At 38.4% G+C, this 26,480-nt stretch overlaps 1 protein-coding gene across 2 annotated transcripts in view; it reads right to left on the bottom strand.

Moving 5' to 3' along the window:
• Positions 1-204: 204 nt before the first annotated feature.
• SPPL2B (signal peptide peptidase like 2B) overlaps positions 205-26,480 on the bottom strand; it is a 32,134-nt gene continuing 5,858 nt past the window's right edge. Inside the window, exons 2-15 of one of the 2 annotated variants that reach the window (XM_005531368.3) lie at positions 23,535-23,654; positions 21,244-21,426; positions 20,472-20,561; positions 19,973-20,112; positions 18,976-19,118; positions 18,096-18,192; positions 17,824-17,940; positions 16,260-16,341; positions 15,388-15,462; positions 15,189-15,251; positions 13,734-13,833; positions 12,715-12,792; positions 10,316-10,476; positions 205-9,325 (exon numbers count right to left, since the gene is read on the bottom strand). In XM_005531368.3, the coding sequence (XP_005531425.1) occupies positions 9,038-9,325; positions 10,316-10,476; positions 12,715-12,792; positions 13,734-13,833; positions 15,189-15,251; positions 15,388-15,462; positions 16,260-16,341; positions 17,824-17,940; positions 18,096-18,192; positions 18,976-19,118; positions 19,973-20,112; positions 20,472-20,561; positions 21,244-21,426; positions 23,535-23,654 (1,737 nt within the window). In that variant the 3' untranslated portion in view covers positions 205-9,037. Of the gene's footprint in view, positions 9,326-10,246; positions 10,477-12,714; positions 12,793-13,733; positions 13,834-15,188; positions 15,252-15,387; positions 15,463-16,259; positions 16,342-17,823; positions 17,941-18,095; positions 18,193-18,975; positions 19,119-19,972; positions 20,113-20,471; positions 20,562-21,243; positions 21,427-23,534; positions 23,655-26,480 lie in introns of both variants that reach the window. The other variant, XM_014260087.2, reaches the window with a different exon arrangement.

The raw sequence follows: 26,480 nt of genomic DNA, 5'->3' as shown, positions 1-26,480 counted from the left end.
CATGGGAAGAGATTACTTGTGTGGACTGTGTGGGGATGTCACACACTGTTTCTGGTTTTGAGCAAGTTTTAAGAATTTTGCATGGAATCCAGCTCATGGTGGGAGCTTTAGATAGTGATCTTTACATTCCAAAAGACATTTTATCACAGAGCAAACAGTAAAAACAAGTGTTTCAAACTTAAGGGTGATACAAAATAGCAAAACTCAGTTCAAAAATTAAGTATCTTTATTTGACACTTTTAGAAAATTTATACAGTTTTAAACTAAAACAGACTAAAGGAAATTCCAATGTTTTTTAAAAGCAAAACAGGAGGAAAAAACCAAACTACTGCAATTTGACTAGCTGACCAGTCATTTTCAAGTTTGTTTTCTTTCATTGTATCTACATATGCCTGAAACAGGTTTCAGTATTCCATAGAAAATTCATTCTGCAGAAACCCTTGGGATATTTCTGATCTCTTTGTCTTAAGATTCTGCCATCACTGTTAATTTTGAAATAGGGTTTTTTCCATGTTACATTACAGAAGGAAAGCTAATCTACATCTGGTAACTGGAAATCCTATGTATTACAATGTATATACATATAAAAAAATATATATTATGATGTACTGTGCAATTGGATACAAGGCTGTAATTCAGCCAGAAGGAAGGCTGGAATCAAAACCATAAAGATCCATACAGACATAGGGTGGGAAAAGGCCACCCAGACTGAACTGAAAATCTGATGCATGTACTAAGGTAAGACCTACAGTTTCAGAAAAATAGAAATGCTTGACAAAAATGGTTTTTACTATTTGGAAACAAACTCGCTTTTTCCCTTGGTCTTTGCAATGGCTCTCTCCTAGTGTCGGCACAGGAAGGGATCCATAAGGTGACACAGTCAGTTCTTTGTTACTACTTGCAAACAATAACAGCAGAAAAAATACCTTGTACCATAGACAGAAGATACTTGTATCATAGACAAAAGTCACAGAATTACTGATTTATCTGTCCTTGCAGATATGATGCAATATGCACAATTTTGCAAGTCATCAAGTAATAGCCTGTGTGAGGGGAGGGACCCTCTTCCCATAGGGAATTGACAACCCCACAATCAGCTACAGCTGTGGAAATGATACACGTGGTGTATGCCACTGACAGACTGGCTAACAAAGTAAATGAAATACAAGATAGGAACCAGGGACTCAGGGAAGGACATTAATTTTATCAGCATCACTGACTACATCCTTATGGAGAACTAAATTCCTCATTCTTTTTGTCTCATCTGTACTTCATTTCCATAGCTTGTTTGAAATTTTTTTTCCAGGAAAAACACTCCAAGCAAGTTTTCAAACCAGTCTCCTACACTGGCTAACTTTCTTAGCTGTTCTTTTTTTGAAAGGGTTGTTTTATAGTGTGGGTTTTTTTCTAATTTTTAAAAAAATTTATTAAGGAGCCAAACTGCATAGAAGATCTTAAAACAGCAAAAACATATAATACGTTGTATCAAGAGAAAAATCTTTCCTTCAGTACCTGAAATGAGCATAAAGTTTATTCTTCATGCATACATATGCAGAGGTAAACAGAAGCAGTTGCAAGTGATAAGACTAACAATCTTTTAGTTTGCACTCTTCATAACACTATCCTACATACTACTATTTGAACACCATTATAAAGTCCTTCCACAAAGACACCAGACATTTAGGACTGTTCTACTGATAATGTTATCTCCAAGGATCAACTTCTCTAAAAACAGCTACTGTCAAGCATCCAAGAAACGAGCATAAAGCAAATGGGTCTTATCTTGTAAATCACCTTTATACTGCTTGAAATTTTTGCTTTTAGCCTCCCACCAATCCACACCTAAAGCATTTCTGATTCAGTTTTATTAAAGTAACACTAGCAGGGGTCAGTCACAGGGGGCTCATGGGTTACTGGCAGGTTATCAGACCCCAGTTCCTCCAGCCTTGAAGGAACATGAGCAATGAGCATCAGCAATGAGCAAAGCACCCATGGGCAGGGGTGTAAATTCAGATTTTTCTTAGGTTTTGCTTTCCTGTGTTGCTAGGCTGAAAGTACTAGAGCTCATAATTTCTATCAGTGGCTTTAGGATGGAAGAGGTCTCATGTGTTCAGCCCCATGAGGAACACAGCACGTGGCCCAGGCCCCAGGCTGAGCACAGTGGTCAATTCCGTTTCATGCCTTTCATGCAGCACCAGGTGTGCACTGTTACACAGAGATTCCTTCTTGCTCTCCCACAACCAGTGCTGGCTGTGGGACTCTCTATCAGAGTTTGAGAGTCAAAAGGTCACTGGAGGACACAAGTGGCAAAGCACGAGTTGAAGACAAACTGGTGACATTCTCACCCCAGCAGAGGTGGACCACTGCACTAACTAGCTATCAGAGCAATCAGCCTGTTTCCTACACAGGCTTGCTGCCAATTTTGGGTCTGCTGTACCATCTCTGATATACATCTTTTGAAGTCTTCACTACTGATTATGAAAACAGTAGATTATGACCCAAACCAAATTAAACTATGCCACTCTGAGTTGTTTTATATGTTGTCAAACTAAAACTGAATCACTGTTTTAAAGTTTTTGTTCAACATAAATCAGAACAACTTCAGTCAGAGCAGAACAATAACACTCTCTTCTGGTTCCTTGCTGGGGAATGCACGTAAAGGACTGTGCTCCTCCCCAAACATCACCATCTTCCCACCATCCACCATGTTCAAGGCTTGGATCTACATGGAGAAGAGCCAGGTTTGTGGCCATTTGCTGACTACAGATACATGTTTCAGATGAAGAGCTATTTCTATCCATTCCAAACCTCAGGCTTAAGGATGAAGTTACTCCATTGGAAACAACATCAGATACAACTCTTGTGTGCAACCCTACCCCAAGGGTCGGGCTCTGGGAAACCTCACTGGCCTCAGTGCACCGACTGAACAGGGTGTTGCTGCACATGCCAAGTGCCACATTCTCAGGGCTGGAGATCTTTCAGCAGCACTTGACTATGAGGTGCTGGCTGTCTGCTACTGCAGGGCTCCTACCAGCCCAAGCCACCATTTTTTTAAGAGTTATGAAAGAATCTCAGAATCAGAAAATGGTTTGGATTGGAAGGGACCTTTAAGATCATCTCATTCCAGCCCCTGCACTAGATTCAGATTGCTCAGGGCTACATCCAGCCTAGCCTTGAACTTCCAGGGATGGGGCATGAGCTGGTGACGAGCTAGTTTACTTTGAAACCATGTCTCTGCATATTTGCAGCTGACCAATATTTACATGAAACAAAGTCAGTTCACAACATACAGTGCATGTCTATCAGTAGGAAGCAGTTCTCAACCGAAAAAAAACCCCTAGCTTGCAGATCATCTCAGAATTTCTCAGAGACAAACACCTGGATGAAGTTTGCCACCTGGAGCTAAACTTGCATGCTGACATACAGAAAAATATTATGAGAAAATTGGATAAACTGCAATGCCACCTTCACCTAAGGAAGGTGGCTCCAAATAACCCTAGGAGCATGTGTACCTGTAACTCCTGGATGCTGGACTCGCCAACAACTTCTGGTAAACAGAACCAATCCTGAGCCCCTGCATCACATGAAGTCCTCTGCTAGTTCCTGAAATTATAGATGATTGTGTACAGTATACTTGTTCCCAATTCAAGAGAATCCAATTTAAACACATTATTCATTACCTATCACTAATCTACAGATGGCAAAATGTCATCTTTACTCCATATACTTTGAATATTTAACTGCAAAACTGGAAAAGTTGGAACCCTCACAGAAGAGCACATAAATGATAAATAGAGATGAGAGGATCAGTGAAAACAACGTTCTTTTATACCACTGCCCAAACGAACCTTCTGCACACAAAGCTCTCTTGTTTTGAAAATGTTCCAGGATGCCAGAAGCAATTAAACAAAGACAAAAAAGACTAAAATTGATGTGGTTTCTTTCCAGAGGATTTAAAGTAGCAGAAAACAGTCTTTGTCTCACAAGAGCTGAACTGTCCATCACAGCGGTTACAGAACACTCTGACAGACCCATGATATAGAAATTGAGTACTCTGGGATAAAGTTCATGCCATAACATCATTAAACCCAGGAATCCTGATGCTCAGGCTATATCTGGGCAGGTAGGCCAGGGCTTGTTGGCTGGCCCCAACTGCCAGTGGTATGAAATTAATCTGGTTGGTGTGGTTCAATTCCCTCCTTGCAGAACCAAAGCAGCTCATGCACTAGGCACTGCCTTGTCTCACTGAACCTTTCACGCGTCAGCTACTTCTAGATTTTTCCTACCACCAGTGCCAAAATTTCCTTATTGTAATTTTAATCTATTAATTCTAATGTCATCCCTACTTGAAAATGACAATTCTTTTTCCCAATTTGCAGAAGCATTTCAGATTTTTGGATATTTATCATGCCCTTAGGTCTTCTCTTTGGAGTAAACTCTTCCACTGCCTTTCTTGTTCAATTTCTTCTCATGCTTTCTGAGTCATCTTCAGTTTTTTCCTCCCTCTCTCCACCCTACCCAGCACCACTGGCAAATACGTAAACTGGAAAGCTGTTAGTGCAGCTCTGTTCTTCACGTCCTGCCCCAGCCAGGAAACCACATGTGAGATTAAAATACCTAAAGATTCCTTGCTGATGATGTTTTCTGGACCTCTGACTGTAGTTCCTGTCCTCATTTACCTGAAGACACAGCCCTACTATAATAGGGCTATATTAGTTATATATATATATATATATTATTATATATAGTACTATAATACTATATAATATTATATAATAATATATATAACCATACTATAATCTCTGATGTTTTAAAGCATCAGATATTGTATTTGTCATGGAAAAAAGCACCATCTCTGCAGGCTTTGGATGAGTATTTGGATGAGTATTTGGATCTGTATTTCACATTTTTTGTCAATGTGCTACATGCCAAGTGCTGATAATCATTAGTTGTATACACTGCTGCTTGGCCAGCATATTCAGCCCTCAGTACTGAAAGTAACACCCCAGATGATGAAAGCATGTACAGAATACTCTGGTTTGTTCATAGCCAGTCAATGAAGCTGCTCTTAAAAAGAAGTATCATGGGCTTTACATCCTGTGTAGTGCAACAAACCAGAAACACATAGAGAGCCATGGAGCTAAAGACAAGAACAAAAGTACTTGCACTAAAACAGCACACGCGAGCTTTAACTTCAAGGCAACACTGTTCTCAAGCACCCAGTACCGTTTTTTTTTAAAGAGCTGCAGGTAAATCCACAGCATCTCCCCAAGGCAGATTGATTCATTAATGACTGCAGTCATAGTATGTAAGCTCACAATGCTGTTATTTCAACACAAGTACTCTCTGGGTTCTGTCTGGCTCCACAGCCAGCACCTGTTTCCAGCATACTCAGAAGTCAACAGGCACTACAATGGTAATGATGATCTATTCCCAGTTGGAACAACACATCAGGAATGCAAAAACCAAGTTGAAACACTGCAATGTGTATGGGTGAAAAATTCTGTCAAGATATTCTTAACAATAGCCATACTGAGGGGTACTGGAAGGAAAGAGTATCCTCTGAAGGAAAAGCTTGACCAATTATGCAAGACCATGGAAAATGTTAAAGCAATTTGCAAACAAACAGTTTTCTAAATAAAGTTTTCTATGAAACATGTTAATAAACCTTTAGGAAAATAGGCTGTGCTGCAGATTTTCTGTTGTCTGGCATCTGTCCATGTTTAGAGAAAACATTTAATATTTTCACAAGGGTGATTCTTATATATGTAGATGCATTTTTATTAGTGCCACTGGTAAAAAACAGAATATATTTTCAAATCTATTATTTTGTGTTTCTTTTTTATATATTTCATTTAAAACGCTCTTCATTTCAACAAGAAAAATAAAATCCATGAAATTTAAAGAGGATTTAGGATACTTTTCTCTTGTCACCCTCAGTAAAGTCTTTCATATTCCACTCTACCTTCAGCTGCATTTGGGTAATCCTCCTTCAGGAGGGAACAGACCAAAACAAACACTTGAGGAATGAATCTGATTCTCATTATTGTGATCCAAAGAGTCAATTTTCTCAAATGGATTTTTGTTTTAGTGGTGTTGGTCGTTGTTGGGGGTTTTGCGTTAGTTCAGGGTTTTGACTAAAATAAATGCTTCTCCTGAACACATACAAATTCTCAGGAACAGAACCCTTACTGAATTTCTAGACAGATAAGGCTTAGTATGCGAAAGACATAAACAAGGGACCTATCAACATTATTTTTAACATTAGTATTACTTTCATTACTTTAATTATTCATACTCGAGTTTGGTGTGGAATGTGTATCTGAAATCATCAAATAAAATTAAAGTCAGTCACACTGAACTGATAAGCATGCTTTCCTATACAACATAAAGTTTTAAACTAAGCTGATCAGGGAGATTTTCAAAACAAAAGAAATACAGCCTTGGTTTTTGATGGAAGCAATTGAACTGCACAGGATCAGGGTCTGAACAGTCACAGCCAAACTGGAACACCAGGCTCACCTGATTTGTACAGTACTGAGATAGTCAAAATCTGTAATTTGTTGCCACTTCACATGCTTTAACTGGAGAATAATAGCACTGAGAAGCTATTGTTTTTTTGGGTTTTTTTCCCTGCATTCTTTGTGGTTTGGGAGAGAAAAAAGTTACATTTAAAAATAGATGGAAATTCCCCAAAAGTTGAGATGAAGCAGATCTGTCCAGAATGTAACTGTGAAATGCCTAGTTCGCCATGACCAGTTCTTCTGTTTCAATTGAGCTATGAACAATCTGAGAAACAAACGGTTTCCTAACCACACAGGAGAACAAATGCAAAAGTACACTTTCAAGAAGATGATAAATATCTAATGCTTTGTCATCAGAAAGCTAATAGCTTTTAAATGTAGAAAGCTACTCCAAACAACATTCTGACTAAGAGATGATCAAGGCAAAAACCAATAGAACTTGAATCAGTCTCCAACTTACCTTGCTATTTGTCAAGTTAATTATTTAAAGACAAGATTGTTTTCTTAATTTAATAACCATACTTACACAATGACTTTAAGGCATAATCCAGCTGACTGAAGTTTTCAGTAAAATGTTTCTGTCGCTTTTTATTAGTAATAACCGGTTCAGGTTACTTCTGGCCAAAGAAACGGTCCGATAGAAAACCAGATCACTCTTGCAATATCTTCCATTAGGGCAATTTGTAAATTAAATGTAGTGTTGGCCACTGGACTCAGGAAGCCTTCCAAAAAACTTAATAAATCATCCTATCAGACAAGGTTCAACACTCTAAGCAGGAGCTGGTAAAAGTCTGAAGCCAGAGTGTGATTTTAGATAAAGCTGCTCACATTCTAGAGAAAGAATGCCCACACTGCCCACAGAAGCTTTCATCCAAAAAGCACAAGGCAAACTTTTGGAAGACCTAGCCAAAAAGACAAAGGCTGATATTTAACAGACAGACTTGAAAAGAGAGCCCTTCAACTCCAATTCAACATGCCAACTGGAGACTCTCAATTTAACAGTAATGCCTCTAATTGCATCACTGCAACAATGCTTTTGTAAATGACATTTTGGGCTCTCAAATACTCAAGAGTATTTCTTCCATGCAATCTGGAATCATATCCAAGGATCCAATAATACTTCAATTTTCTATTTCAGTTTTCATGTGAAGAGTTTGAGGCTTTCTGTAACTGCAGCTTAACTGATAAAGCTGAATATACTTAGATGGACAAGTAATACGCAAATCCCATCATCTTTCCAGGTACAAAAGCTGATGCATAAAAGGCTCAATTGGGTTATACAGGAAAACACACAATTTCAGGAATCTGAAGTAAGACCAGCTGCACTCAAAAATTTTTAAATTCACAAATTCCTTCACAATGTAGCAAGAGATGCAAAATAACAGTTGAGCTCCCAGGCTCATTCCAGAACCTGACAGACTACGCTTTGGCTGCTCTTGAGAAAAAGACAAAACATGACTTAGGCAGTTGGTAAGTTACTGAGCAGCAAGTAGATTTTAAATCACAACTGTCTCTAGCATCGCATGTGCTCCATTGGAAACGAAAAAACAAAGTCTTTTCTTCAGAATCAGAAATCACAACTATATTCCTTGAATGAACAACAAATAGAAGCTCAAAGCCCCAAACATACGAACATTTGCGCTTTAACATTTTCCTGCCTTTAACATTTATCTGCCTGTTAAGCTTAGTATAGTGCTACTACCTAATTTTTTTTTTACCTATTTGGCTTATATATTATTTCTAAACATTCCTAATATGCATTTGCTTCCAGGCAGTGACCAACCCTGCTTATTATCAGAGCCCTTAGAGTTCACATGAATGCCTAGAAAGCTTCCTGGAGCTCTACTCACCCTGCCTTTTAAACTAGACTAGTAGCCCAGGTACCTAGAAGTAAAAACAAAGACAAAAGTTAAGAGATGCATTTAATGCACCATGGTAGCATAAAGCCTTTTGGAGTAATGATAATTTAACCATTCTCTGCATTTTCTGAATGTCAGTTTATAATAATGCATTCCATTATATCAATGGCTTTGACAAGTCAGGAGAAGTAAAGTAAATGGTGACAATAGGGAAAGTGCCAAAAAAAAAATAAAAAGAGACCGTGTTTCTCTCAAGTAAGCATTGTAGCAGACTCGTTCAATGCTCTTCCTCTGTATTAACCTACACCATGGTAAAGCAGCATAACAGCCACACAAGCACCGAGTACTGAGTAAATAGACTCTTGATGCTACCCTGCTATAATGCAAATGGAACAAATGGTCAAAGGCATTCACTAACAGTGATCATTGAAACCCACACGTCGGAACTCCTGGAGAGCACCATATTTCAGAGAGATGTTTTAAAGTATATAGCTGTACCAAAGCTGGAGACAGAACATTCCTTGTTGGATTTGATGATCAGACTCCTACTGAGGTTCCTCAAAGAAAGCAAACCCTACTAAATCAGTCCTGAATACATACTGGTTTTATATAGATATGTTTGTGAGGGAAAGAAGGAGTTCTTAATCACATCACTTATTCCAACTGGTTTTGTTCTGCATTTAGGCATTTGTTTTCAAGGTCATCCTTATTCTGAGCAGTTGGTTCCTCACTGTGGGCAACAGAGATTTCTGACTGATCTGTCTTTGTGCTGGTATCAGCCAATCCCTCTTCAGTCGAGGCGGAGCTGTGCAGCTCCTTCACGTGGAGGGTGGGATTGGTCATTTGTTCTGCGTCTTGTTGAGAGGATGGTACACTGCTGTCTTTGGGAAGCTGAGGGCAGTTGACTGGAGCTATCACCACAGGAGGCTGAGGTAGGTCTTTCTGTAAATGGAAGATCACAGTCAAAATGCTGGAAAACAAGAACTAATGTGTCCAGTTATCTGAGATAAAGGTCACACATAAGATGAAGATTAAATGTCCATCAACTATTATCATTCTCCAGCAGTGGACAGATGCATACAGTTATCCTTTGTGTTTCACAGGACACCAGGGGAATTTTTCCTTCCAGAAAAGTGTTTGCTTTCTGAGTGATTGTTCCTCACCAGTTTCAGATGTACTCTGCTGATGAGGCAGCAACAGGCACTTGGTCCTTGGCTACTGTCCACTTCTGCTCACCTTTACTATCAGTGTAAAGAACTAGCAACTTTTACATAACATTTCAGATGAACTCAAATATTTCTCTAACAATTAAATTAATTTCTATAGTGGAAGTTTGTGAAGATTATCACAAATAGTTGAATAATAAAATAAAATAAAATTCACTGGGGGAACCTTTAGCTTGATAGATTTGGCCTTCTAGTAAGAATACAAAAAGAAAAATCTTGCATCATGATAGAAATTATTCCTTTTTGAATCAAGCTAATTGCACTTGCAGCACAATGAAACAAGAGGATAATTTACTATACTGAACTACATTTCTACATTTCATAAAGAGTAAGCTATGAAAAAATATGAAGAAACTATTTTAAGGGTATATTTTATACATAACTAAACCCAACATTTTATATACTATTGAAACTTTTTACTACTACTGATACTTCCAAGAGAGATCAAACAAGTAACATTTTGGCAGAATCAAGGATAGACAAGGTCTACTTTACTTTTCACTACTCTAATTTAAGTGGTCACAAATACTGCAAAAACCAGAAAACTTTACAGAGGCAAAAAAAAAGTATATAAAAAAGGAAACAATCAAGCAAAACCAAAATCTTTGTGTGATAATACTGCAGTATTTTACTCAACTTTAATTATAGTTAGGTTTTTTATAATATTAGTATTTCCTGAAGACACTCATATCAAACTGGTATTCACCGCAAAGCCGCTGCCCGTCCAGAACATGGCAAGCTCCCTTCTCCAAAGGGCCACCACGAAGCTGGTGAGGAGAGTACAGGGCACCAGGTAGAGGAGAGCAGGTTGGCCCATCTGCATCAGTGCCAAGGCAACAAAGGTCACAAGAAGGCCTATGCCATAAGCTGGAAGAAACCAAACCCAGCAAAAACCAGTTATTCAGACAGAGCTTTGCTCAAGGACACCTAAATAATTGGCTAAAGAAGCATTCTCACTGGAACTTTTTTCAAGCAATATTCAAAACATCTCCAGAAGTTTTTCAGGCCTCTAGAGAGAACCATTATTTACACCATGTAAATAATAGGAATACTACAGTTTTCCTATCGATAATAACATGTAAAAGTAGTGTGATTGGCCTAATCTATATTATGCGATTAAATAATTACCTTAAGCAAAATAAATACATGAAGTATTGTCCCTCATGTTATATTTATGAATTCAGCAGATACAGACAAATATTTTGACCTTTATAATGTGCTTCTTGTTTGGGTTGGCTTTGGCTGTTTCTTACTATCCTGCCACACAACTAAAAAAAAGCCAGTCTGCTCTATGATATGTTTTTGTTACTTTCAATTTAATTTCTGCATAAATGTGGCAAAATTTATTTAGTAGAACAGAAGCAGCTTGGATCTCATAATGTAATTATTTTCAATTCCATTTTTAAGATAATTATGTTAATCCAACTTTTTCTTCAGATGGTCAAGAAAGACATTGAGGGGCTGTCCAGAGGAAGGAACAGAGCTGGGGAAGGGTCTGAGAGAAGCAGCTGAGCGTGGATCAGAAAGAGCCAGCACAAGGAGCTGGAGGTGACTCAGCTTGGAGAAATGGAGGCTCAGGGGGGACCTTCTCACTCTCCACAACTTCCTGACAGGAGAGTACAGTCAGGCGGGCTCCCAGAGAACAAGGGACAGGATGAGAGGATATTAGGCAGACCTTCCTCCCCAAAAGGCTTTTCCAGTCCTGGTACAGCTGCCCAGAGCAGTGGTGGAGTACCTATCCCTGCAGGGATTTAAAAGATGTATGGATGTGGCACCTGGGGAATAGAGGTGGGATTGGCAGTGCTGGGGGACAGGCTAGACTTGCTGATCTCAGAGGGTTGTGATTAGAATAATCAAAAACTCTTTACAGTTTCTGAAAAAGCTTTTTCTTTTTTTTTTTTTTTTTGGGAGGGGGGGCATACTTTGTTATTACTGAGAGTTCCTTATATCTAGTTAAAATATTTCTTATTGTGATTTAAATCCATTGCCTCACATCTTATGTGCACACCTGTAAGAAAAGTCTCTCTGTCCTCTCTGCAGTCTCCCATTAGGTAGCTGTGGACAGCAACAGAATCTCCTCTTTGCCTTCTCTTCTTTTTACAACTCTGTGCTCCAGTCTTCTGCCATCCTGATGGTCTCCACTGGATTTACTCCAGTATGTCAATGTCTGTCTGGCACCAGGGATCCTGGTTAACTCTGTCTTAAGTGACAAATTGAGAGGAATAATCACTCCTCTCACAACTGCTGACTCCATCTTGCTAACTCAGCCCTGTACGTGGCTCACTCTCAGTGCTGCAATAGCATACTGCTGAGTCTTTATCAATACAACATTTTCTTATTTCTTCAAACACATTTTTAAAGTACCAGATAAGAAAACAACTTTGTTTTACTATATATGAGAAACAATGATTTGGAACATCAATAAAAGCATCTCTCTACTCCTGCTAGAAGTGTCCATGAACCTAACTATTTTCTCAAAATAATTTCTAAAGAAGCTGTTCATGACAATTCCTCACAAAATTTACTGCAAGCATTAGAAGTCTTTGCTAGCAGAAGTACATTGTAATAAAGACAACAGGAATCTGTCAGAACCTATTCATTAGCAGCATTTAAGTTCATGGCACATACCTCTGTGGAGTTCACAAACTAAAGAAGAAAACTTATCTAGAGGTGTTATAATCACCATAATAAAATTCCCTACATCATAGGTTATGGATTTTTAGAACAGACAAGGAACTAAGAACAAAGTCAAAGAATGATATCCCTGAACCTGAATTCTCATGCACAATCAATCAAAGATTCATGAATCTAGAAACCACAATGAGCAGCTAAGCACATGTAAAGATAGTGTAACTACAAGGTAGACTGAGACCCTTGGCAGCCATGGTAACAAGAAGCTCCCCTTAGGTAAGGCAGACAAAACAGCTCAGAAAAGCAACATCAGCTAGTTTGGTGATGGAAGATCTAGCCTTGAAAGCACTTTGCTAAATATTTCTGTTTAATAATAAAAGGAGGAACAGGATAAAACCCCCAAACTGCGCCATGCAAGACTGTGAGGGAGCCACTCCTGTAGGTCTTGTGTTCAGGTGGCAGTGTGGTACATACCTATTGTGCAGGCTACAAAATAGACTCTGGATGACTGCACCTGAATATCAAATCTATGGCAATAGGCTACCAGTAAGCCTAGGAAAAGAAAGAACAGTTACAATATTATTTCAACGTAGTCACACACTTCATCATAAACATAAAACCATAAACCAGCTAGGAACTTTCAAGAACTTTTTTTTCCCCAAAAAAACTTCCTTGGCATTCTGTGTTTAAGCACCATGACAACATATACAGGAGGCTGCATAATTTACAAACCAGTTATCCAATGGCACAAGCCCCATGTGTTGGAAGCACTCCAAAAGTAAAATAAACAGCTACAAACATATAGATCATAGATAAAAATGTCATCCCGTCCCTATTAAACTTTTGAAAAAATACAGTGTTCACAACAAGAGCAAGAGAAAGTTCAGCTGACACTGAAGACAATAGAATTTTATGGTTAATGACTATGACTCTGTTGCAGCTTGGGGGCAGAAGGGGAGACTAATGGGGATGACAGATTTCATATTTCCCAAAATAAAAGAAAGTAAACAAATTATTTCTGAGGAGAAATCTGAAAGTCAGAAGGTACATAATTTTTTCACCTGCAGTGATGGCAGGGATAGTTCTACATACTATCTAAAATCAATTTTGAGAGAAGGTGTAGTAGAAATACTGGATGTCACTAACAGGAAGGTTTGAGTAGTCAGGCAACTGTACTTAAACCGTGTGCAAATGGACAAGTAATTTCCTCTATGACTACACTATTAAAAATGCTTTACAGTATAGAATCAGTTGCTAAATCAACTCCTGCAGTTTCTTTACACTGCTTGATATCACTGAACGTGAAACTGAACGATAAGATTAATGTCCATTTTTCTTGTTGAAAAGGTGAATAGTGCTTGAATAACACTACCCTTGAAGATTTATCAGGTTTATAGCAGTCAAATCAAACCTACCACTTGAAGCAGGAGTACAAGAGGAATAAACTAATATGACAGTGCAACATGTAAAATTCTTAATATGCTAAACAATACCTGGAACTAAAATGTCTCCGAATCCTAGGAGAGAAAAAGGCCTGTCACATAGAGCCAATGGTGAGGAATTCAGCCGTGGAACCTTCAGGACCATTGGGAGCTTGGAATGAAAGAGACACATGTATTATGACAAGCCTAGTGACGCTACCTCCCAGAACTTGTTCCTGTTGTACTCAAACTGCAGGCTTCAAATACAGCAAATGTATTTTTTTATACATTCATTACATACAATATTACTGACAATTAACAAAATGCATTTAAGATGGGAGTGATGAAATACTTTCTAAATGCTATGTTAATTTCAAAGTCTTCAAATACGATTTGGTATCAACTCTGTTTTAGCTGCAGGTATGTACAAAATTTAGGTAAGTTGCAACATGCATAAGAAATAATAATTTATACAGTTCCTTTACCTGGGTGCAATAAAAGTCTCAAAAGACCAAGACATGAATAATTTTAAAAAGTCATTTTTCAAATCACTTTAAAGACTCTTCCCTGCCCCTGGTGTTCCTATTTATTACATGATTTGCAACATGAGGCACAGTATACAATGGTTCATTGCAAACCTGTATTCTCGTTATAGTACATTAAAGAAGCTTTATTTTCTTTTTTCTTTTCTCATATTAGTGCCAAAACAATTTTATATATTTATACACTCATTACTGTTTTATACAATTCATTCTGTGTGTAAAGTTGAATCCAAAAGGGTATTAAAGGTACAGGAGAGAAGAACAAAAGAAGTCAAAGAAATTAGTATGGACTGTATGGATTGATCCAATTGTCCTGGAAACAATTATTTTCTTTGCTATTGACATTATCACATTCATTGTTGAAATAGATCCAATTAATCCTTAATAAACAAAACCAGGCTTTCCTACAGATTAATTTTTTTGTTTTGCTCACTATATCTCACTGTCTCCTACATCTCACATACTTTCCTCCCTGAGTCAGCCAATCTTGTAAGGTGTTCAGGCAATTGGCTGCTGTCCCACAGTGCAAACCCACTTAACTGGCTTCTGTTCTCTTCTGTCTCCAATTTGTGTTTCTCTCCTTTACCTATAGTCTCAGCTTTTCGTAAAGCAAATGTCAAAAAAGGGAAGGAGGGGGAAGAGACAGACTGATTATATGTTTTATCTCTTTAGGAAAAGATGCTTATGCTTAATTAGTAGCAAGTTAATATTTACAGATGTGGTCATGTTTTTGTGAAGCTGAGCTAACCAGCTTTCTTATATATATTGAAACCCTGCCAAAAAAAGATAAAGGAAAACCAAAGCTGGTGTGATGAACCACAAGTCTGCTTTGCCCCTCCAGAATAAACATTCATGAGCACTTATTCCCACATTAAGCTCTTTTCAGACTGGCATCTTCATTTCAGCTTTGTGGTCTTGAATTTTACAGAAGTTAAAAGTGTAACAGTTGAAACTTAGTGCCAGATTTTCAGACAACATGAAGTACCTTTTCATGAGTGGCAGAATCAGATGGGCCCGCAGCCACCTCCACCATTATACTCTCCCCAGTCTAAAGGAAAAAAAATGAGAAAATTGTAAATCAGCACTTCACTCGGCAGCTATGGGATCATTTAGGAACACACAGAGAAACAAGTCATTACACTTTGCTCTGTGGGCAGCAGGCAGCAGAGAAACATCTTACTTACCTTTGTTAGAAAAGGTGTGATAAATACAAAGAACACATCATACACAAAAAGAACCAGGAGGAGTAAGGTACAACCCTGAAGGAAGAGACAAAATATTTGGTATTTACACACTATGCATTAGCAAACAGCGAAGAATTAATAATTAGAAGGCTGTTCAAAGAAAAAGCTAACAAGGATTAAAACAAGTCATTCATATATTTTTCTTAATTCCTAAATATTCTAGATGTATACCGTCTTGCATACACCATATAAAAGAAAGTAATTCTTAAACACAAAATTACTTGTTAGTGCCCAAAATTCTTTATCATGTAAAATCTGGAAATGGTGCCATTTCATTTTACTGGGAAGCTCTGCCCTGAAGGATGCCAGGCATAGCTTGAAACATTATACACCCTCTTACTGTCAGTCTCTAAAAACTTAGAGGTGAAGATAATTTGAAACAAGAGTTTGAAGAGCTGGTTAAGGGGCAACTAAATGACTAATACTGATTTTTGTCTTAAGATACTGACTAAGGTCAGAAAGACTTAAAAAAACCCACTAGATTAATGCATTAGTTGTATGCCAATCTGAAAAACAAAATCAAAACAAACAAACAAAAAAACCCCCAACAAAATACCCAAACACCAAATACATAAATAAATGGGTGGTGTGTGATTTATGAGTCAACACTCTACAGAATCTACAGAACAATCACATGCCACTTATTGGTCTTCATTATACTCATAACATCCCTTTTTAACATGCTACATATGAATGGAAGTGCATTTCCAGGGCAATGTACTCCATTATAAGTGACTCTGTTCAAACACATACATGCAAACTTCTCTTTAACTTTCTTCTTCAAGTCTTTAACTTCTCTTTAACTTTCATACCTTAAATGTAGGCAGGCGAATTGTTTTCAACATGTAAAGACAGAAAGCAATTCCTAAAGCGTCTTGCAGAACCCAGGCCCACCTTAAAAAGAGAAGAGTAACATTTTTGCAGGAAACAGCAGGAAAAGCAGACCAAACCTTGTCCTCACTCAGGACCTGCTTGGGACAAAAAAAACCCTCCTTAATTCAAAGTACTTGCTTAAAACTGACACTGTTGTCAGCATGAATTTGCAAATGCAAAGTTGTTCTTCATCAACCTGATAACCTTCCACAAAGAAGTGCCTGGGAGACAAGGGAAGAACTGTGCGATAGTGTCTATCTAGACTTCAGTAAGGCTTTCAATCTTCTCTAAAATTCTCACAGAGAAACTGATGAAGTACAAGCTGAATGAGCAGTGAGGTAGACTGAAAACAGGCTGAATAACATCAGTGGATACCAAAATGGGAAATCCTGGGGTCCTTTGTCCTGTGTATAGGTATATGCACCCTTGTGTGCATGAGGCAAATTTACAGCTGGGCCTGTTTTTCAGTTTTGTTTTGCAAGTTGAGTATAGAAGTGCTCTTCACTTTACTCTCAACTGCTTGGGTCAAAGAGAAGTAGGATCTGAGATAGTACTAAAAAAATTGCTAGGGTCTAGGTACAACGAGAGATGATGCTGTTGGATCAATACCTGTGTACTTTTTGATGGAGCTTTGTGCAGGAGACACTCAGGCCCACTTCAGCTCTGAGGCAGAAAATGGATTTCCTAGTCCTAAATATTGCAGGTTGGAACACCTCTATAGTAGAGTTGTACTCCTCAGTCTGACACTTATCTCTCTAAAAGGTCTTTCAGTTGATGATTCTGGGATTTGAGTTCTGTCATTCGATGACCCACACAGAACACAGATCCCAAAAAAGCAGTAATATGCATTCAAAGCACAAGTCACACATCTTTGGCATCGTCATCAGAAACACAAGCCAGCTTTTCAGTTCCAACAGTGAACCCTCAATAGAGGAATCAAGAAGATGAACACAATAGTGCTCATCATGCCATACATGGGGAAATTGGAATATCTGGGAGTGAGGTAGGAGGTAAAAAACCCCGAACAAAAATGAAAACACAACACTCCATAAAAGATCCACCTCTAACCAAAGTGGTAAGAACATGCTACAGCTCAGTACTACAGCAACACTGGATACAGAGAATTACTGACTCATACATGAAAGCTGAGAGAAACTAAAGATCTGACAATCTTACCAGCTCTTATTCTCATGAAGAAATAAGCTAGACAAGTTGTAATCCAACTTTCCATATCACTTCTGAAAAGCTGTCTTAAGTTAAAGAGATCAGAATACTGACTGGAACTCAGAGAAATTCAAGCTTAACAAGAGACAGTTTTCTGTAATTTAAATGAACAAGAAAAAGATAAAGTACATAAGGAACAACTAAGAATTTCTGCCTGTCTCTACTTCTTTTTCCTGTCATTCCTAATTTCTGGATACATGTAGACTTCTGTGAATGTCAGTCGCTTATACTATAAAGCATATTACAATTTTTAGTACAGAAACTAAAATGTACACTTACTGATCTTCATTTCTGAAGATTCCCCAGACTACACTGACAGAGATACAAAATACTGCCAAGAGCAACATCCGGACCTGAGGACGCTTGTGAAAATAAGGCAAGTTGTTGTCTGGGATTCTGAAAAAGAAACACACCAAAGCTACAGTTGTCTATGTAGATAGCCTCTTCCTTTATAAACATTTTGAAGCATTAAGCCACCTTTTAAACCCCACACCTACCCAAAAGTATAAAAACCTAAGTTTCCTATTAAAATTTTCAAAATTGCCACATACCTACACTTTCCCAAGGGGAATCTTCTTACAAAGGGAGACAGACAACTGTAAAGACCAATCGAGGCAGCCAGGCAGAATATTCCTATTATAACATAGACTGAGGGGAAAAAAGTATTAAGTCCAAGTAGGATAAGGCAAGAGATGCTTTTTTTGTATCCTGGCTGAATAAGGAACAAATAGTCAATAAGACTAAATGAGAAATAAGGCTTAAATTTCAATAGAGAAAGCTAAATTCAGAGACTTCAAAGAATTGATTGGAGTCATGCTCTTTAAGTATCTAATTCTATAGCTCCTTTTACTCAGGTGTACTTTATGCAATGCCTACTCAAATCAAAACTTCTATCCTAATCTTTTTAAAGTAAGTCATAAGCTTCAAAGGCAACCCATGGTGAAGCATTTATCTTCTCTTTATGAACATATAGGAGCATTATAAGGGAATATTAAAATCACTAAGTAGCAAAATGAACCAACACAGATGGGATGCATGTTTCACTACTTCCTCAGAAATACAAAGAAGCATTAGGCACTCATATTTTTTTTGTCAATCTGATGAGAGATCAACAGAAAATTATAATCTTTATAAAGATAAAAAAAATTAGGTCTGAGAACACTTTAAAAAAAAATAAAAGGTGGAAAATACTAAGTCTGTATCTACTTAATAGCTTTAATGTTTGAAAGAAGATTTATGACCAACCTCACAAAAAGAAGGATTAGAAATCTACTCAGTGAGTTTTCTTACAGTATTTTAAATCACATTGGGATGAAGACACGTAACAGAAGAGAGATGTTTCATTATTATTTTCACAATAAAATGTTCTTTGAGTGATGTCAGCCTTGTGATATTGAAGATTCATCAATATAAACACAACCTTAGGAGTACCTAAGTGGTCATAGAAGAAATAAAGGAGGACGAGCATTGAGCAGCACATCACTACAAACACACAGATCATTATGGGAGTCACATCCACTGTTTCATCATCATGTTTCTCCGCCCCATCATCACGCTTGTGCTTCATGTACCTCCTGAAAGAGTAACATGGCTATCATCAGTTCATTCCTTCTGCAACAAAATACACAAGGATGTCGAATCTTCAGCAAAAAACACAAGGGGTTGAAAACACATTACAATACCAATGCCTGCTTTGATTTCCACTCAAGTCAGTCAAACACCACATTTTCCATGAATGTATGAACATCAGCTGTAATGCAATGCATAACCCAGTAACTACTTAACTGCTGTGTTAACTTATCTAGAGTAGTATTTCATTTCAAAAACTCAGCTGAATCCTGGAAACTAGCAGAGAATAATTTGCTAACTTCAGAAGAAATCCTTCAATCAGGTTGTGCATACAAAATAAATGTTGGAAGTAACTGTGGCAGAATGACCTCGTTCTCCCAATCCCACCTGCAGAAAAAAGTAACCATAAAATTTCCTTTAAAAATTGATAAAAAACATAGCTTATGTTAGCCATCCAATCAATTTGGTTTGCCAAATTTGGTTTGTATACCAATAAAAGCATATTTTATTATTTTTTACGAAGTATTTTTGTGTTGAATTTTTGCAAAAGCCTGAACAGGAAGCCTATTACTAAATAATTTTCTTTCTGAGCTTTTCAAATGTTTGGTCTTTTAACATGGCAAAATCCTAAAATGATCTGCATTCCATTTATACTCTGATGATTTCCTACAGTGACCAAACCAATGCAAGGCCCAGGGCCTTTCAAACATCACATCAGCATTTTCTCATTCTGGCTACGGAGTCTCCTAATCCTAACCTCACTAGCAGATCTGCCAGATGATGCTTACATAAACACCATCTATTTTTCTCATTCTGTAAAAAATACAGGAAAACTGGTATACTGCATTCAGTTACTCACTTTTTCACATCTCTGCTTCCTGCCCAGTAGCCTCCAATTGCAACAGTCCCCACGGCCATGACAAAGATTATCACCATGTTGTAGTCCAGCACAGGCTCATTTGGTGCATACATTGCTCCTTTCACTGAGCTGCCAAAACTCTGTGGAGGTAAATAGTAGTTAGGAAGGACATCCAAAAAGCCACCTTAGCAAAGGTTCACTTATTTAATTTTCACCAAGCAACCTCAGAATCAGGCTTTGTCGCAGACACATAAGAGCCATCTATTGGCTCTTCTATTAGTGATATTTATTTCCAGCACCAGGCTGTATTTTGATTTTATTCCAAAGATGAGAAATAACCTCCTAAGAGATTTGAATTTGTTTTTCCAAAACACAATAATGCAATCTTCATAAATACATTCTCTTCATATTCAAAACTCTTAAGGTGGACTTAATACTGTTGAGCAGTGACTCATTGACGTGACATAATATAAATGAGAGCTTTTAGTATTAAGTTTACCTTGCCAATATCTAACATATCAGTATAGCTAAGCAGAGCCACAGGAATATCAATCTCTTCATACTGACTCCTATTACCTCCAGGAGGAACCTGAAAGACAGTTCAGACCAGGTAAGCATATGTTTATTTCTGCAAATACTTCTACTTCTTCAAAAGGGTTGAAGTTGCAAGTTCTGTTCCTGCTGATTTGAAAAATATTCTAGAAGGGAACTTAATGACAGCTAAAAGTCAAAATATATGCCTGTTCCCAGTAAAACAGAAGTAATGTAAGACTGTAACGGCAAAATACAGCAACCAAATTTCAAGCAGTATCTTTTGCACATCAGGCTCATGGGTTTATGACTGATGTGTGCCTCTAGTATTGACCAGGACTCAAACCTACTCATTTTATTTTCAAAACTACTCATTTTACAAATATCATGCTGTTGATGCTCCAGCTGAATCTAATGCACTAGATTCAGTGTGGTAGTATGATGAAGTCACAAATCAACTTCATCCTTTGACTCCAGTGTATCATTTTGAACAAGGGTAATTCCTTGACTTGAATGTCACATGAGCTCCATGCCAACTCCTCCTACTTAAATGAGTGACTCTTGTTTCATTCATTCTTCCATCAGATGTATGGTTTCCACACATAACTATGCAAGGTATGTACATGCAGGAATACACATGCATTATTTACTTTAAAGAAGAACATCAAATACCAGCAATGTGCACTGAAGACAATATCAGAGGAGTATCAGCAGCATAGGAAGATAAAAAAGCAACTTACCAGTCTCTCTCTACTAACAATCAGCAGACCACGAGCTCCATTTATCTGAGCAAGCCTCACTTTTTCATAGAAGGTGCAATTTCCTCGCATCACCATGGGTATTTGATTATTAAATCCCCCATCAGGTACATCAGAAGGAGAACACAAAACAGATGCTGTCTGATCCTGCAGTTGCAAGAGTGACTGAAAAAAAAATAAATTAGTTAAATACATATATATAACATGAAATAATAAAAGAAGTCAAGAGCAGAAGCCAGAGTTTCTAAAGAGTAATTCAAAGCTTTCCAGTAATGGAGTGGTAGACTATTCTCAGAGCAACATGAATGCTGAAACAATGCTGCCTTCTCTATTATGTAGGGTCCTGCCTTGTTTCACCTTGTTGTACAGAATTCCGCTGGTAATAAAATTTGGGATATGACCTTCACTTGCATTTACTTTCTTCAGCACTGTTGCTGTTCTGATGCACACAGCCAGGTTGTGGGAGGAGTACAGCAAGCTTTTATCTTTTCTGGAGTGGCAGAGTGGCAGGCTGGGATGATGGAGGGTATGAACAGCTAGAAACTAAAACACAGGCTGGAGAAATGTACAGAAGCATAGGCAGAAAACTTCCACGTTGAAACCTACTGTATTCAGTGACCTGAGATTTTGCATCCCAAGTACCTGAATACTGAGCTACTTCTCTCACCACTTGTGATCCAGAGACATTGCCAGGCCATCCCAATTCTTTAGTTTTGGCCCTCCACAGGCCCAAATACATCTCATCTGGTGTGTTTCAACAGAACATCCCAAAGACACTTCAAGGTTTTAGAAATTACACTGGCACAAATTTTTCTTGCAAGATCTAAACAACCACCAGCATCTTTGCCCAGTTCTACCTGCAAGTTACCTGAAATCTGTAATTATCTACCAAACAACCAAGCTGTGCTAAGAGAAGCAAGTGTCAGGCCTTGCTGAGGTAAGCTGTTAGACTTGAGAAGAGTCAAGATAAAGTTTTAACCTGAAAAAATGATACACGGAACAGTTTGTATTAGAAATCCACAGGTACATGATGTATAATACCTGTGTAAGACTCTAGTGTTTTAGGGGGGAAAGGAAGTGTCAGGTTGTTAGTAGCTTCAACCTTTTTCAGAAAACTTCTGTCTCCAGCCTGACCTCTAGAGACAGTGAAATGCTCCTACCCACACTTCACGGTTGTCCAAGTTTCAGGGCACAGAGCACAACACAAATGCAGTGTGAGCTCAGAGTGGTGCACTGCATTGCCTCAGTTAATGAACTATACTGCTGGAGTACTGAAGGAGGAGGAGCAAGAATATGAAAGAGGGGAAAAGCAGGAAAGAACCAAGGAAGGAGACAGGGACAGGCAAGGGATACAGAATACACTACCCAAGTGTCTGTGCAAGCTATTCTGGACTACATCAGCTCCTGCAGAGTTACTGAGATATGACACTAGTGAATTTTTATGAGACTGATTTAAATGAAGTGTCTACAGTACAGTCCCCAACTCTCATAAGTACCACAGTCAGTCATGCATGTGCTCATTCACATTACACAGTCAGGGCAAGTGCAAGAGTTTATCAGCTGAGTCTGTACAAGGCAAAGACAACTACTGATGTAAGTAAGGACTAAGGTACAGTTGCAATAAACCCACCAGAAGTAACTGAGACATGCCTATACATTGGTAAGGAACTCTAAAAATTCAGTGGGGCACTCAGCTGGCTGAATAAAATGAACCAAGTATCAGTCAACTACATCTTTACCCATTAGTAGCTCATTCAAAGTGCATTTGCTGATTTCATCATTCAGTGCCCAGTAACTTTTTCTCATAGAAAGCAGTGAAGAATTTACTAAATTATCAGCTCATACAACTTAGGATAATGCAGCAAAAGCTTGACACAGTTTAAGACTACTTAACCTTAAACTTGACAATGAGAAAGCACTAAAGGCCACAGTTCGCTATATAAGAAAAGGCATGTGGTATCTTCTTGTATCATGCTGATGTACAAAAACTCCTTTGCAAGTACAGATATGTGCCATTTTAATTTCATTGATCACATAATTGAAAAGGAGTATTTTTGTTTTGAACAGCAATAGTCATTATCTCTGCACAATGCCAGGAAATACGCATTGCCATCCTAGCACTGCCTAATGATCTTAAGAGATAAAATATTTTCTAAGCAGAGCAAACAAAGCAGTTGCTTCAAGTTCTACTAATCCAAGTACGAAATCAGAAGTTTCCTAGCAACAAAGGCATTTTTTATGCATTTTTTGTCATCAGTTAGCTAGGTACTTACAGCTTTACCCAGATCATGTGGCAAATGGGCCCACTGAGAGTTGAAGAGAATACAGTAGTCTTTTCCTTTGTTGCTCCCCTTCTCTGAAAGGACATGTACCATCCCATACTCACAGTAGACCTGAAAATGTAACAAAAATTTCACAAGAATTTTAGGTTACATAAAATATCAGAAGTGAAGGGAGTAACTTGCTGTTGATTGGCCTGCTTTGTATTTTTAAAGAAAAACAAAAGTCTACAAAGTTTCCATATCTGTGCAGGGAGTACAGTGGAATTTGTTATTATTTCCAACATGCTTCAAAGAAAGACTTCAGATACATTAGGCAAATTCTGTGCTACACAGCAATTGGTCAAAGAATCAAATGTAACAATACTGGATATGTTTGAAGGAAAAAAAAACAAACCCAACAAACCAAAAAGCGAACCTCAAACAACACAGCTAGATTGGTGCACATATGTTTTATAACCACAGAAAGGGAAAGAAGCTGGACTATGGCAGAACAGATATGAAACTTTGAGCACTGTTTAGCTCTGGGGCTCCCAACATCAAAAGGACATGGAACTGCTGGAGCCAGTCCAGAGGAGGCCATGGAGATGCTCCAAGGGCTGGAGCCCCTCTGCTCTGGAGCCAGGCTGGGAGAGCTGGGGGTGCTCACCTGGAGAAGAGAAGGCTCCAGGGAGAGCTCAGAGCCCCTTGCAGGGCCTAAAGGGGCTCCAGGAGAGCTGGAGAGGGACTGGGGACAAGGCATGGAGGGACAGGATACAGGGAATGGCTTCCAGTGCCAGAGGGCAGGGCTGGATGGGATATTGGGAAGGAATTGTTGGCTGTGAGGGTGGTGAGGCCATGGCACAGGGTGCCCAGAGCAGTGGGTTGCCCCATCCCTGGAAGTGTTCAAGGCCAGGTTGGATGTGGCTTTGAACAGCCTGGCCTAGCCCACCCCACATCAGGGGCCTGGAACTAGATGATCTCTAAGGTCCCTTTCCAGTCAAACCATTTCATGATTCTGTGAGTAAGACACCAACTCCTGAAAGTACAGCCTGAAATAATGATCAATTCTAGATCTGCATAATTCCAAAACTCAACCTTGGACACCTTTGGTGAAGATGTGGCAAGACCCCACAGCAGCAGCAGCAGCTCTTTTTCTGTCCTAGGTAGCACATATAGACTCTCAAGTCTACCTACTGCATTTACTTATCACTGCTTCAAAGACCAGTTGTCACTGTTGTCAAAACTCCAACATCTGCAAGTAGTGAAGATTACATATCTAAGATTCATAATTAAAGGCTTGTCCTGGGTCTGGCTGGGATGGAGTTAATTTTCTTTATAGCAGCTGGTATGGTGCAGAGTTTTAGTTTAGTGCCCAAAACGATGCTGATAACAAACTAATGTTTTAGCTACTGCTGAACAGTGTGCATACTATCAAAGCCTTCTCTGTTTCTCGCCCTGTTCATCCAGTGAATAGATGCCCAAGAGGTTTGGAAGGGGTCACAACCAGGCAGATGATTCAAAAAAGAGATATTCCATACCCACAGCATTTCACATTCATTTTTAAAAGGAGGTTAGCTATCTTTTGCATCATGTACATGTTAGAATTCTCCTGAAGAACTCCTGGAGACTGAGATAACATAACCCAGATCTTGTAGTAACAAGGAAAAAGAGAACCAGAACTACAGCAAAAATAAACAGTAACATGCAGCAAATCTACCAGCTTTAGACATCTCAGTTGTGATACACTGTATGTAACCTGTTTGTTCAGTGAACTGCTCACACTACATCTAACTGCAAGATGTGCTAATTTTAACACAAATACTTCCAGCTTCCCACCCCTGCAAAAAAAAAAATACAGCAAACACAGTAATTTCCTCATAATTTTAGTTATGTCAGATTGTACCAAGCCACTTCCCAGCAAAACTGAAAGATCTGGGGACTCACAAGTAGGTATTAGCAAACACTTCCTTAACACAGACATTTTCACAAATCTTATTCTTCATGATGAGGTCTGTTATTTTATATGTCTATTCCTATCCTTCCCTTCCCTGTGTGTAAGGACACAATTTTGTGAGTACTAGGTATATTTCTCATCTTCCACCCTAAAAGCTGAACCAAAATCACCTACAAGACTATATATATATATGTATATACATATATATACTATATATACATATGCATATACATATATATGTATGTATTTATGAATATACATAACCTGCAAAATAAAGTACTTTTGTGGAGTTGATGCAGTTGTCTGTTTGTACCCCTAATCCTAGTAGATGTTTACCCAGGGAATCAGAATGTAGGGAGACAAACAAAACAACAGTGGAAGTACATACAATTTCCCTATCACTAGTGGTGGTTTTAACTCTAATTAGTGGTGACTTCATTCTCATATTAACTGAGCCAAAATAATTGTAAATCCTCCCTGATCTTGGAAATGGTTGAAGAAACACAAAGTATATCATGAGGTTTGTTTGTACTGTTCTAAGGGCTCTGAAATAAATCCTGGCCATTTCTAACTGGCAAACAGGCCCCTTGCAATGCTTCTCCCTCTGACAAGGGGCTCTTGTCCTCGCTTGCACAAGAAGGCATCAGAGCATCACTTTAAGAATCAGCCATCATCAGCAGCACTGGGATTGCAGGCTCTGTCTTGGGAGGACTGTCAGGCACCATCTCCACTCACTGAAAAAGTGTAAGTTCTGAAGTCTTTCCTTTATGCAAAACACTGAACATCAGCTCCTCAGTGCGAAGTGTGCCCATATATGTTCTGTGACCATCTGGTCAGATTTAAACATCAACACATTAAGAATTAAATTTCAGACTAAGATCTGATCAGCTGCTGCAAAAAGATTTTAATGCTTCAGATAAAAATATATTAAGATACAAAAGCAGTGCTCAGAAAGCAGGACAAAACCTTACTTTTAAAATGTAATTCAATTATACAAATCCAGA

This window comes from Pseudopodoces humilis, chromosome 28 (genome assembly GCF_049639895.1).
Source record: "Pseudopodoces humilis isolate 2021_Gansu_Grassland_sample_001 chromosome 28, ASM4963989v1, whole genome shotgun sequence".
In the NCBI taxonomy this organism is placed as follows: Eukaryota; Metazoa; Chordata; class Aves; order Passeriformes; family Paridae; genus Pseudopodoces; species Pseudopodoces humilis.
Note: the sequence above shows the minus strand (reverse complement) of the source record. Positions and strands in the feature narration are given on the sequence as shown.